The sequence below is a fragment of the Mesocricetus auratus genome, unplaced genomic scaffold, assembly GCF_017639785.1.
Source record: "Mesocricetus auratus isolate SY011 unplaced genomic scaffold, BCM_Maur_2.0 Super-Scaffold_100007, whole genome shotgun sequence".
Classification (NCBI taxonomy): Eukaryota; Metazoa; Chordata; class Mammalia; order Rodentia; family Cricetidae; genus Mesocricetus; species Mesocricetus auratus.
In genome coordinates, this window is record NW_024429191.1 from 23,096,383 (window position 1) to 23,111,396 (window position 15,014).

At 43.3% G+C, this 15,014-nt stretch overlaps 1 protein-coding gene across 4 annotated transcripts in view; it reads left to right on the plus strand.

Moving 5' to 3' along the window:
- The window catches only part of Atp10b (ATPase phospholipid transporting 10B (putative)), a 309,498-nt gene that overhangs the window by 217,727 nt on the left and 76,757 nt on the right, over positions 1-15,014 (plus strand). For all 4 annotated transcript variants that reach the window (XM_021228299.2, XM_040748470.1, XM_040748471.1 and 1 more), the window contains one exon: positions 13,330-13,534. In XM_021228299.2, coding sequence (XP_021083958.1) covers positions 13,330-13,534 — 205 coding nt within the window. The remainder of the gene's footprint in view (positions 1-13,329; positions 13,535-15,014) is intronic.

Consider the following 15,014-nt stretch of genomic DNA (forward strand, 5'->3'; position numbering starts at 1 on the left):
CTATCTGGAACAGATAATAGTATGATTACCTGTTAAATATATCTGATAGATATGATTACATATGCCTGTAATCTCAGCCCTCGGGAGACTGAGGCAGGAGAATCAGGAGTTGAAGGCCACCTCGCCTGTATAGTTCAACGATAACCTGAGCTACATGAGAATGTATTTCAAAATTAAAAAAAAAATTTAGAAAAAGTTTTGTAAGCCTGACCACCCACTGGCAGGAAGAACAAAAAAGGGGGTTGAGTTGAGTGTTTCTGACGGGGTTTCCAATAGAATAACTGAGAAGGGCGCATTCTTAAGATATCCCATCCCAAAAGAGATGCTGGTTAACAAAGCAAAGGTACACAGTAAGGAAACATGTCCACTTTGAATTAATTAATTAATAATCATGTCGTTTGAAGATGCCTTTAATACCTAAGTGTGGGAAAGTTTATTCTTTTCAGTGACATCAGGATAGCTGGCTGTGGGGGCCAGACAGGCAATCAGTATTGGGATGTGATGGGGATTGGGGGCCTCCAAAGGTCAAGCCCAGAAGGGTTCACCGCAGAGCTGGCTGCTGAGCTACAAAATGCTTTGTTCCAAGCATAAATACAGCCCAGTGCTGGGTAGACCAGATTACCTGAGTTCCTTAGGAGAAGTAAAGTTGTTAAGTCTTTATTATGTCAAATTCAGTTGTCCTTTTACAATTTCATGCATATGTGTGTGTGAATATATATATATATTACTTTGATCATATTATCCATCATCTTTTCTTATTCTCCTCCTCCTCCTATTGAACGCCTTCTTCCCAACCACCCCCACTCCTAGTTTCATGTCTTTTTCTTTTCTGGGGGGGGAGGGGTGGGCATCCCACTGCATTGAATTAGAACTGCATACATGAACATGGGTGGGGGCTGATTTATTTGAGTAAGGGTAACATACCAGAGGCTACAGTCTTTGCTATCAGACCCCCCCACTCCTCCAACAATCTTCAGCTACCTGTTGTACCTCTTCCAGGGTTGCTAATGACATAATTGATGCAAATCCTTCAGATTTAGTTTGTTTGACCTAAAGTTCAGCTCTGCCTGGGAGCGTCTAATTTTCACACTTTGCTTTAAATTGTCCAAGGAATCAGAAGTCTTTGCAAAAGAATAATTGTGTTCTTCTGAGGTCATCCTCAAGAAAGGGCTGTCTTTGAACCTAAGGAGCTATGACCTTGAGGGGCTAGCAGGCTTGGGAGTCAGCTACCTGCCCTCTAGGCCCAGGTCATTAGCTAACTAAGAATAGCCTAGGGGAATCACTTCAATTTCTGCATTCCCATGTCTACTTTCATAAGGCTAGTAGGTCCTGTGAGATGTACTATTGGGGAGGGGAGGGGAAGAAAACAGAACTTACAGCAAAATAATTCAGAATATAGTATCTACATGCTGTTGCTCTCATGTCTAATAACGTGTGATAATGTAATTATGCACCAGGCATAACCCACAGCAAGCACCATGTCCAGTGCTGTTTTGGCTTAACATTTTTCTTCTGCCAATGGCAGAATCCTCCATCACAGAGATTTACACAATCAGGAATTATAACTTAAGCTGCCACAGGTGGCTTGCGGTGAGCAGGTACCTAGTACTCCAGTCAGTGTCTAGATCCAGACTCAGCATTTAGCTCCTGTTTTTGTCATCTGAACCCTCAGACAGTTGAGCCTCATGGCAATGAGAATGCTGTATCAGGACGAACCCTGAGAACTACTTCTTATAACCCACAAAGGGACAAAGAAAGGTATTTCTGGTGGCCTTCATAAAGGGTAACTTACTCTTAACTTCAACAGAGGTAACTTACCCCTAACCCCCTCACACCTCCGTGACCCCCCTCATTGGATCACATGCCTACCCAGACCCAATCACTGGCAGCAAAAAATAAGATTATGATAATAAATTATACCTGAGGTAAGGTCCTTATCCAAAGACCCCAGCCATGTTTTCCAGGAAGTAATAAAACCCAAATAAAATAACTTCCAAGAAAGAGAGAGACAGGCATTTCACAGGCCATTCCCATGCCCCCAACAGTGCAGTGTCACTTAAACATCCATTTTTTGGTCAGTTGCTTTCCACATGTTAATGGGAACATGCCCACCTTGGGGAACCCTGCATTAGATGTCCCTGAAGTTTATCTCACTCTAAAGTACACAGGTTCTGTGGAAAAACCATGGCAGGAAAAGCCAGGAATGTCACCTGTATGTTAATGATTATCTGAATTAATGGATGCTAAGGGGCCTCTCATTGCCAGAAATCAATGACACAGGATAAGATATCAGTCAAAGACCTTGAGAATCAAGAAAGTGACACTGTTTTCTGAGGCACACCTAGAAGCATGTGTCAGACTCTTCCCTCTGGTTCACTCCTCTGTGAAACTGACGCCTTTTCCATTCCTTTCTCTTTTTTGCAATTAAGCACAAAGGCCCGTAGAATTCTGCTGGCTACCTAATCCCATGCATCATCCAGTCTAGACTCATTTCCACTGTGGGGAAACGGCTTTTGCGAACAGCAGAAGTCTTGTTAACAGAATTACAATCCTGTTAGAGCATTTTCTTTTAATATAGCAACAGTGCTTATGGTCGAGAGGTGACCCATTAATCAGATTTATGGAATGACTTGGAGGGGAGATTAGCTTCAGAATTGTATTAGCTTAGCTTCTCCCAGGGCTCTGTTTAATGAATCCAGAAACCATGCCCAGCAAGAGACTTGTATTTTTCCAGCTAGCTTAGGGAAATTGTATTTGTATTCAGAAAACACGCAGTACAGAAGGAAGGATGTGAACTGAGAGAATTGGGGTGGGATTTCTCCCCAAAGAGAAATGGAACAAAGTCCACCCTGAGTTACAACAGCCAGTCACTGGCTTATTCACCTGTTTGGCCAAGTGTGTGTGTGTGTGTATGTGTGTGTGTGTGTGTGTGTGTCTGAGTGTGCACATGTGTGTATATGTGTATGGAGGCCAGAGGTTGCCAACAGGTGTCTTCCTCTATTGTTGTTCACTTTATTTTTTGACACATGGTCTCTCACTGAACTCAGCACTTACTGACTTGACAGACTATCCATCAAACTCTGAGAATATGCCTGTATCTGCCCACCACATGCACGAGTTCCAGACATGTGCAACCCCATTTGGCTTTTTACATTGGTGCTGGGGATCTAAAGTTGGGTACTTGTGCTCACACAGCAGACATTTCTGAACTAAGCTACTTCTCTAGCTACTGTTCAGCAAACATTAATTGGTGCATGGATGCCATCATACATGAGATGCTTACAAGCACTTATAAGTCCATATACTTTAGTGCCCTGTATACACAGGGACCGGAGACATGGTACTATAGAGAATGTAGGGATTCGTCTACCTGGATGAAATGCCAAAGCCAATGGAGGACGTCCTCAAAGAGGTGTCCCTTCAGGGGGCATGCTGAGAAATGCTTGGTCAGGCCAAGGGAACACCATTTAATTCATAGTATGGTCATATGTCAACTGAAAGTTACACGTGTCAGTTTCAAAAACACTAGGAAGTAACAAGAAATGCCTGAACAATGAGAGGAAATGAGAGAATATTTAACTGGCATTCTTTATTCTGTGTGTATGCATGTGTAGTACATGTATGTGTTAGTATGAACACGTGTCCACGCAGGTTTGTATGTGTGTATACATACTCTTGCTTTGCACGGGTCAGTGATGGGTGTCTTCCTTCATTGTTTACCCCCACACCTTATTTTTAATGACAGTGACTCTCGCTCTACCTGGAGCTCACCAGTTGGCTAGGCTGGCTGAACAATGAGCTCCAATGGTCATCTCTGCTGATGATTGGTTATCTGAACTCAAGTCCTCAGGCTTGCATAGTAGGAATTTTATGGACTGAACTATCATTTTACAAATGGGCTATCCCTCAGTTTGACTTTTTAGTGGGAGATGAAAAATCTTCCTTCTGGAAATCAGGTGGCTGTTTGATGTCAGGTTAACTCCATATGCAGCCACTGGTGCTAGAAGCCCAATTGGACTTTCAGCCTGGCTTTGATGGCTGCCTATCCTGCCTGCGTCTATAGTAGACAGCCTAGGGGTATGGATAAGCTGACACTGATTGTTTTGCTAATTATCTAATGAATTACATAGAGCCATTTCAATGATAGTGTCCAACTGGTCTCATCTTTAAATGATGACCATAATTCTTCCTAAGGTCTAGTTCATGAGAAAATGGCAGATGGTATGCAAGAAGGCTTGGGAACAGCATTGCTATGGAAAGGAACTGTAGAACACATGGCCACAGGATAGGGAGCAGAGGAAGGAAAACAGTCACACAATGACCTGACTGAATGCTCCACATCAAATCTGTACTTGGTCAGAGCTGCCCACCCTGATCCTGTGTAGTGACTATCATGTTCCACTTTTGAGCATCCCCACACTGAGTGGTAAGTTCAGGGAAGACCACATGGGTCCTCACCTAGCCCAGAACTAAAGACACTTGGTAAAGCATAACTTGTAACATGGCTTAAGCATGAGCACCTCTGAACTTCAAGCTCCAACACATAGTAAAACAGGCATCCGGAGAGAATCTGAACAATGCAGACAGTGGAGAAACATTCAGAGTCATTTGAGTGTGACTATGAAAATTACAACAGCCTGGAGGTCACAGACCAATCAACCACGGCGCCCATGCCCCGGGGCCTTATTCTGCATTTTGCAAACCCAGTGTCCATTGTACAAGTGTCTTCCATCCACATACTATAGCCCCTCTTCCTTGCCTTATGTTCACAAAAGGCTATAAATGTAAACCACTTGGGCCAATTCAGCTTATAATTTCAGCAGAGACCATATTAGGTCCTCCAAAGACAGAGGAGTCATAAAACGAGAGTTCAGGTGTCCCTGATGCACTGCACCCCTGTCATCAGAGATGATTTGTGTATCAACAAGGAAGGATTCATAGCCTCTGCCCTGTCATTACTGAGCCCAGGACTCTAAAAGGTGACACTCATGCTTTTATTTAACCCCTGTCAGGTTTCTGTCGCCTTCAGCTTCATCTACCATGCACCTCATCCCCAGACAAAGCATCCATTGTTAAGCTATAGAACTCACAGGTCCTGTTAGACATGACTGTGTGATTGTACTTTAGTAGGTAACCCCTCCTAGGCACTGTTTTTCTCATCTTAAAGGAGGAGGAAATGGTAATAATAAAGGTTATCTATTAATTAGGCAGATAAATTATCACATATGCCTGGTGCTGGGCTCTTTATGGGCACTCCATACATGTCAGCCAATAACATGAGATCAGATTTTTATTAGAAGTCTTCAGGGAGGAGTCTGCAATGACTTATTTTCCTTTACATAGTATCCATGATGAATCTATCAAGCATCATATTTAACACTCAGCTAACCCAATTCTAGGGACATAAATGTACACTTCCCCATCTCTCAGCAAGGTTATCACACAGCAAAAATAAAAAGATGCATGAAGCAAGAAGGCAACAGGAGCATGATGTGCAAGCAGGAATGCCAACTAGTCACACAACACTGATGCTCACTGCCTGTGGGTGTAAAGAAAGAGGTAGGCTTTAGATCTGCGGATGTTAGAGAAAGGTCATATACACTGTGCTCTGTGCTCTCAAACACCCCCAGGCTGGTTATTCATAACCCAGTGGCCACAGCCTTGCAGAAAGTTTCCTGTAACTCCCTGTCCTATGAGGCATGGTGTGTCTGGCCAGCTCCTCTTAATGATAGCCTATGTTATTCTTTCTGAACATGGCAGCTGAATAACCAGTGAGGTTAAAGATGGAGCTTTAACACATGGTGTACACGTGGGCCAGGCTTCTGGAGTCTCTGGATAAGAACATGATGGTGCTAACACAAATGTTCGACTGTTAGCATGTTCAGCCCCCACCTGTTGATTTAGGATTTGGGTCCTCTCATGGCAATCTCCAGCATCCCTGAATTGAACGGGGTATCTCTAGTGTGGTAAATGTCACTTAAGTCCCACAGTGTCTCCAGATCAGACATGGCTCTACCTCCCTCTGTTCCTCCACCTCAGCTGCTTTATATAGTTTCCTCAACTCCTCCACGTCTAGCAAATCCCTACTGTGTGCTCTGTACCAGAAAAGCCAGTATAAACAATAAATAATAGGAAGGAAGGAAGAAAGTGGTACTGTCCATCCCCTGCCCTAGTTCCAGACTGTTTTTAATAGGAATCCTTCAGCCTCAGTGTCATTTACTGGGGCCAGGTCAAGAACTAAGACAACACCATCCTTTTCATGCTCTATTCCCTCTCACCAGACATTCCTTCCAGCCACTAAACCCCACACCTCATTTGTATCTGCTAATAAAATACACAACTACTATAGTTTCCAGTTTTCTGTCTCTACAGCAATGTTCCATTCTGCCCCAACCTAGAAACCACTACAGTGAGAAGGGTGGTAGTTATAAATACCAGTGTGGTAAACTGTGAATTAAAACAACCAAAAGTCCCTTGTCCTATTGAATAATCTGAGGATCGGGTTAAGAAGGGGCTGACAAGATAGCTCGTTCAGTACAGTGTTTTTTATAAGCATGGGAACCTAAGTCTGATCCCCAAAAGCCACATAAAATATGGGGATGGTGGCACTTTTGTAATCCAAGAACTGGGAATGCATAGACAGGAGGATCACTGAGGTTCATAGCACATTCAGCCTAGCCTATATGACAAATTTCAGACCAATGAGAGACACTTTCTCAAAAATAAATGGTAGACATCACTTCAGCAGTAATAAGAGAGATTGACCTCTGATCTTCACACACATGCACAAATATATGCACCTGCAAGCACTTGAGCATACACACACACACACACACACACACACACACACACACGCCCCCACACACACAGAAGAAAAGTAACAGTCCAAGGCTATTATATTTAAAAGTTATAACCAACCTTCAAATGCAGTTCAAGTGACTTCAATGCCCCTAACTATATTGCCATATGCCTCTATCTCTACACCCAACTCACCAAAGAACCATGCATTATAAGCAGACCTGAGTCAGCCACTAGCTATGGAAAGAACAGTGGGTCTGGCCTGAGCTTTGTCACCTTGGCCAGGCCTCTCCACTTATCCCAGCCTTGGCTTCTTCGCCTGGAGAACAGGGGTAGAGCTACAGATATAGTCTACCATAGGATGTAATTGTGAGTGTGAAGTAGCGTGAAGAAAAAAGTACAAGGGCACAAGAAGGGTGAGAAGCCCTCACCACACCATGAGCAATCATTTATCTCAGCACCACCAAGGGAGCAGTGTTTAATGAGTGCAAAGCTCCGAATGCAGTCCTCAAGTGAATCTTACCTTAGTCCTCATTCTACGACCCTGTGAGGTGATGCAGATAAAGACATAGCGGTCCTGAGAGGGGACAGAAACAAGACGCTGGACAGCACAGAGACCTAGGATAGAACCAAACATGACTGGCAAAAAAAAAATCAATGAAATGATTCCCAATCATATTCTGCTCTACTTGTAGACCAGAGTCTGGCATAATCATCAGAAAGGCTTCATCCAGCAACTGATATGGGCAGATGCAGAGCCCCACAGCCAAACTTTAGACAGGGCTCAGGAATCCTGTGGAAGAGGAGAAGGAAGGATTGTTGTATCCAGAGGGGTCAATGACAACACAAGAAAACCTACAGACCCAACTAACCAGAATTCATAAAGGGTTCACAGAGACTGGAGTGACAATCAGGGAACCTGTTTGGCTTTGACCTAGGTCCTCTACATGTAGCTTGGTCTTCTTGTGGGACTCCTAACAGTGGAAGCAGGAGCTGTCTCTGACTCTTTTGCCTCCTCTTTGGACCCTTTTCCTCATACTGGGTTGCCTCATCCACCCTTGATTTGAGTGTATGTGCCTGTCTTATAGTAACTTGTTATGGCACATCTGTTTGATGTCCCTGGGAGACCTGTTCTTTTCTGAAGGGAAATGAAGGGGTGGATCTGAGGGAGAGGAAAGGTGGGGAGAGAGGGACTGGGAGGGGAGAAGGGAGGGTAAACTGCAGTTGGGATATAATACATGAAAGAAGAATAAATATATATTTTTATAAAATATAGGTTCTGAGAGATTAACTTCTCAGTTATAATTATGTATAAAAATTTGACCTTGTTTCACAAACAATACTCAGTGAAACTTAGATTCAAACATGCTCATTTAAAAAATTATTTCATTTTTAATTGCGTGTGTGTGTGTGTGTGTGTGTGTGTGTGTGTTTTGGGTATGGTAGCATGGGTCCAAGTGCCTGCACAGGCTAGAAGAGGGTGTTAGAGTCCCTGGAGCTGTAATTACAGGTGGTTGTGAGCTGCCAGATATGGGTGGTAGGAGCCAAATCTGGGTTCCCTGAAAGAATAGTATGAATTCAATCATTAAGTCATGTCTCCTGTCCTTGAACACATTCTTAATTCCTGGACTGCCTTCATTCTTCTCAATGGTCCCTACCCACTCTAAATAGGCACCTGGGACACTCTGGGCTTAGTATTTAAGCTTGTTGAAGGACATCCCAGGTCAGTTTTCCTCTGTTAATCATAAGTTCCATAAGACAGCCTCCTGAAAGGTCTTGTCTTTGTATAGTTCTTGCAGTTCTTTGTATAGAACCCAGTTACAGGAGAAATGGAGCCTTAAACACCTTCTCCTCCTTCTCTCCCACTTCCACATGGCATACAGTTGCTTAAAAACCTCTCTTGCTGTTTATTTATCCTTTTTTAAAAGTCCCACCTTCTCGCAGAAAGCTGTTAAATGCTACATCACTTAATTTCTCCTCACGGTAGACTCTGCCAGATGGAGTCGTTGTCCTAAGCCATGTGAATTTATCTTATTTTTAAAGAGCAGTGAACATTGCAGGAAACTAAAAGAGCAGCGAACATTGCAGGGAAAGGCGCACTGAGCAGAGGGACAGGCAAGAGTCCATGCCTGTATCCACCTGGGGCAGCTGTTCCAAGCAGGCCATATTAATGAGAGAATGACTCTGGCTGGTGGCTCCTGGCCAGCATCTGGTCACATCTGAGTGTCACTCAATGTAGAAGCATGCCACTTTTATGCTTCAGCTAAATCCTGCCACTTCTCACCTCCCTTTGCTGGGCACCCTTGGGCTATGCATCCTTGGCTGCTCCTCAGACATGCTGGTGACAGATGAATTGGCCAAGTGTACCCCAGAGCACTGAATAACTGAGCAAAGTAGCCGAGTGTGAAATGGAAGTGTCCCTAAAGGTCCAGTAAAATATGCTTATCATCCTGTAACATAGCTGAGCTAAGTTACTGTAACATAGCATTATGTAATATAACACTACTATAAGTAAAATTTCTCAATTGATATACCCAATATGGAATGTCTCATGTATCCATACTAAAATGCATTCTCCCAATTACTTTTTAATGAATACTAATAGTTCCAACACTCTAGTCGCCCTCCATGAACTCCTGGAGGTAGCATGGACCTGGGAACAATGTTTCTGGGAAATTGTTTCAGGAACCTCACTCCAGAGCCTGAGCATCTATTTGCTGCTATCCCTCTTTTCTAGACTTGGGGGAAGGTTGAAGGAGTTGGGGATTTTGTTTGCAGGTCACAGAATGCAATTATAAGCATAAAAAGAACAAAGAAAGACGAGGTTGACAGAGTAGTGTGGCAAGCCTACTTCACAGAGGTAAAGAGGCAAGCCTCCAGGAATAACCATGAATGTCCCTTCCCTATCCAGTTCTGTCTGAGGAAAGAACTCATCTATAGAAACAACTGTCCAGGATGGTGGTGACATCACTGGAACCTAAGGAGTACTGTAAAGCTTCAGATCACAAATCTGACAATGCCTAAATCATGATGAAGACTGACAAATTAGCATTCCAGCCTAGTTCAGACAGACAGACATCCCAAAAAATGTATGTACTCAAAACTAACCTCCAAGGCCTTCCATCTTTTTTTAATCCCAACCTATATCCCACACTTAGCAACAGAAACCTTTATTTGGGGGTGGGATGAGAAGAGTTGATTTCACTGATACAGGTGCCTTAGACTGACTTTGCTCTGATATGTAGCAACCCTGGCTAGCATATTTGTCACAACCTTCAGAATGAAGGAGCTCTGCAAATGATGATCATCCAGATAATGCTCAGATTCAAGGGTGTCCTCCGTAAAGCTGATCTCACACACTGGGTGGAATGCTGATGTTGCAGCAATCAGCTGATACCCTACAGTCCCAAAGGCCAGGAGGAAGGAAAGTGAGATGCAGATAAACAGGGAATAACCCTTTGTTCCTTTGGACAAATTCGCTATAATATTTAATAATGATTTGTTTACATTCTCTCATAATGACAAGAAAAGAAAAAGCAGTAGAGTAAGAACCCCTACTTCATTCTGTGAAAGTCTATTTGACACTGAGTGTTTAACCCATCCTGCAGCCTTTAAAGAGCCTTCTACCCGAGCACTTACAGGTGATCCCAGGACTGAATTGCTCTGTCTTAATGGATATATATCTACCCTATATAAATAAACACCTTTTTGTCAAGACAGAGTTTCTCTGTAGCTTTGGAGCCTGTCTTATAACTCGCTATGTAGACCAGGCTGGCCTTTAATTCATATAGATCCACCTGCCTTTGCCTCCTGAGTGCTGAGATTAAAGGTGTGCACCACTACCACCCAGCACAAATGAACAAATTTTAAAATAATTCTGTGAAATGATACAGTGGACTAGAGCTTATAGAACTGTCCTTGTTCTTCATTTTTAAGAAGAGATATGGGGTACGATAGGTGCTTAGATGGTAATAATTGAAAGTTGTGTGGAAATCTGATTCCTGCTTTATCATGGCAGAAAAAGGTATGATACAGTAGTCATGTAGACATTATTGCCATAGAGTAGACTAGGGCCACTAAACTGGGTTTCTACAGCCATGGAGCATTTCCATAGACCCTGTGGAGGCTTCAACATGCAACGCTGCTCACCAGTTCTCATGTCCCTGATGACCTTATTCACTGATGCAGTCTTCTTCCAGATAGAAGGATCTTTATTTCAAGGACTGGGAGAGTCTTCTACAGGGACTGTGTGTGAGAAAGATGATAGGCTTTTAGGAGGACTTTGCTGAGAGTCTCCAGAGAACCCCCAAAAAGGCAGACACCAATTCCTTGATCCTCTTTTGAGTACTTTCATTCACATCTTTTAGATGTAGACTTATCATGCTCACGTAGCTTAGATTCCAGCAGAAACAGCAACATGCCCAGAAGGACCCAACAATTGTGTGGAAATAGCACAGATGTAACCTGTCTCCCCAGGTCCAGGTATTATTAAAGAAACCAGCTTCAAGCCAGCAGGGCTCTGATTAAAAGACTACTTGTGGAATATTGGTCTGGTTTCAAATCCCACGTTGAAAGAGAAATGTTTGAAATGCAGTTATAGAAGAACCAACATCTTTAGGATAGGTCTTGACACTGCATGATCCAAGGAATAATTGAGGGTATCTTGGGTATTAGATGTGGCTTGACATAGCCAAAAGACTTTTTGTCTTTGCAGGCACTGCGTCAAGCCTTCTAGAGTCTGGCCTTGTGGTTTATTCTTCTTCCTCTAGGCCCTAGCTCTGAGCTCTGCTTATCAGCCAACAGAACTTCTTCATATTGTAAAGGTCACAGGTGCTTCAAGGCCTTGCAGGGAGTTTCTATGTAACTCTGCCTAAATCTTTGTTGTAATGCCAAAAGACTTTATAGGACCCTTTTAAAGTGTTTTTTAAAGGTAGAAAATATGAGCATCTGGATTACTTAGGAGAGCAAACTTTGTCAAATAATTGGCTGGGTGGAATGAAGACTTTCTGATATGAGAGTTCTGTGTCCTATTGGGATGGAGGGAATGGGTGAGCTAAAGCTGTGATACCAGCTGGAAGGGACTAGCAGTGGAAGCTATGAGCTTTGACATCAAGCTGGATACAAGCTCAGGTTTCAGCTCGGGTTTTATAAGACTTCAGGAAAAAAATTGATCCTTAGTTTATATGTATGTATATTATTTAAATTAGAAGCAATATTATTTTACATGTCAATCCCAGTTCCCTCCCATCCTCCCATACACCTTCCAACAACCCCCCCATGCCATCCCCCATCCACTTCTCAGGAAGGGTGAGGCCTTCCATGAAGGATCATTGAAATCTGTCAAGTCATTTGGGGCAGGGCCTAGGTCCTTCCCTGTGTATCTAGTCTAAGAGAGTAACCCTCCATGGGAAATGGGCTCCCAAAGACCATTCATGCATTAGGGACACATCCTGGTTCCACTACCAGAGGCCCCATAGGTTCCCAGTGCTCCTAACTGACACACACATTCAGGGGGCCTGGTTTGGTCCTATGTTGGTTCTCCAGCTGTCAGACTGGGATCCATGAGTTCCCACTTATTTGAGAAATTCATATAATGCTTACACCAATGGATTGTCAAGTAAGGGAACAAAATGTTGACACTAGTACTTAGTGTGTTGTAAACATTAAATTGATGAGTTTTGTTGCTACTGCTGTTGTCTAGCTTTGATAAATTATTGAAGGGAAAGTTTATCATTTTTCCATGATACCAAGTCCTCTGCCTTCCCAGTTGTTGTGGGTCCTATGCTGTCAAAGTCCCTGGTATCTTCTTACTAATGCTCTCAATGTGTCTAGAGTTTTTTCTATTTTATCAATGTCTCATGCATTCTTAATGACCAATATCCTCATTTTTACTGCCTCTCTGCTCCCTCTCTATCTCTGGTCTTTGGACTTTTGCTTTCTTCTGTAATAACCAGCCATGCAATATAATGGCACAGATGACTTCCCCTAAAAGTATTCTTCCTGCCAGGAAGGGAGGGCTCAGCACACCTGGTCAACAGTTGGTAATTGTTCAAAATTCTAAACAATCACAGGGAGAGACCTTTTACTAATGGGATTTTATAAACCATGACCAAAAGCAACTTAGGGGAGGGAGAAATTTATTTGGCTTACAATTCCAGGGTACAGGCTATTATCATAGGGACATCAAGGCAAGCATTTAAAGTGTCACATCCACAATCAAAAGCAGAGAAAGAATAAATGTCTAGATCCTGACTAACTCACTCTTTAGTCTATACTTAATAGCCCCCTCTATTCTACTCATAAATGACTCAAGACCCCTATCCAGTGAAGTATGTCACTCTCAATGGGCTGGGTCAACCAATAATCAAGAAAATCTCCTGTAGACATGCCCACAAGCCAGTCTAATCTAGCTATTTTCTCAACGGGTACTCTTCCCTGGCGATTTTAAATTGTGGCAAGTTGGCATCGACAGTAAAGCAGAGTACTGAGGAGTCTTCGCGCTCACTGAGCCCCATCTTCCTCGTGCCCCAGACTAGAGCAGAACTACGTGCCGAGGCGCTGGAAGGACGTGCGTGTGGGAGACTTTGTCCAGATGCAGTGTAATGAGATCGTCCCGGCAGACATCCTTCTCCTCTCCTCCTCAGACCCCAGTGGCGTCTGCCACCTGGAAACTGCCAACTTGGATGGAGAGACCAACCTCAAGCAGAGGCGTGTTGTGAAGGGCTTCTCACAGCAGGTAAGGTGCTTTCTCTATAATCTTACATGGTAAGGTCAGAGGTAAGAAGCGAGCTCATCTCTCAGATGGCTGAACCCACACTGTCAGGAAGAGAGGAGAAGGTAGCAGATGCCTCTTCAGAAATTTACTCCTCCCAGCAACCCTCTGGGTAGCTATCATGCCCATATCACAGATGAGAAAACTGAGGTTGAAAAAAAACAGTCTCTAACTTGCTGATGCCCTGAGTTTATAAGTGATGATTAAATTCATCCAATTGGACAAGCTAACTTGTATTCAAAACTAAGTCCTACAATTGCTCAGTTACAAATACAGCCAACCCTCTCCTCTGTGCTCAGCATACCCTGTTCATTCTGCTTAGCTCAGATTTATGAATCTGCAATATTCCTTTGATTCCCTCTTAACCACAGCAGGAAAACTGTAGTTAGTGTGTGTGTGTGTGTGTGTGTGTGTGTGTGTGTGTGTACAACATCAAGTCTGTCCTCAGAAGCCATCCACCTGTTTATTGAAACAGGGTCTCTCGTGGATATGGAATTTACTGAGTACACTATGCTAGCTGACCAGCAAGCTCCAGAGATCCACCTGATTCCACCTCCCAGCCTGTGGGATTATAAGGAAACACCATGCCCATTTTTTTGAAGTGGGTTCTAAGGATCAAACTGAAGTCCTTATGTTTGCACAGTAAGCATTTAACCAACTGAGCTATCACTCAATCCCCACTTTTCCTTTTTGTGACCCTACTTTATTGACAGTGCTAATCCTCTCCTAGGTCAGAGAACCCTTGTTGACACTTCTGTTATTTCTTTTTTATCCTTCTTTTCATTTAAAACAATATTTTCTCATTTTACATAACAATCCCAGTTCCCATTCCCTCCCATCCTCCTGGTCTCCCTACCTTCCTCCCACCACACCCACGTTCTCTCCTCAGAGAGTCTAAGGGAACATGGAGAGTCAACAAAGTCTAACACATCACTTTGAGGCAGGACCAAGACCTCCCCCCTATATCTAGGCTAAGCAATGTATCCCTCCAAAGAGAATAGGCTCCGAAAAGGCAGTTCAAGCACTAGGGATCAGAAAATCCTGGTCCCACTGCCAGTTGCCCCCACGGACTGCCCAAGCCACACACCGTCACCCACATTCAGAGGACCTAGTTTGGTCCTATGAAGGTTCCCCTGCTGACAGTCCAGCTTGTCTTATACTTAGCAAGAGCAGTGCTGGAGGGTAGAAGAAATACAGATAGTTTGGTGCTGACCAACTCCAACTATAGGTTTTGACAGAACTATATTTATAAGTTCTGTCACATATAAGCTGTCTCATTTTACACAAGTTATCACTCTCTCACACCTTGGTTCCTTTATCAGGAAAAAAGAGGCAAAAATAATACCTTTCCCTTAGAGTAACTCTAGAGACTAAATGGTATAGAAGTGAGATATTTGACGTGAACATCACACTGAAAGAGACTGGTAAATAGTTGCCATTAATA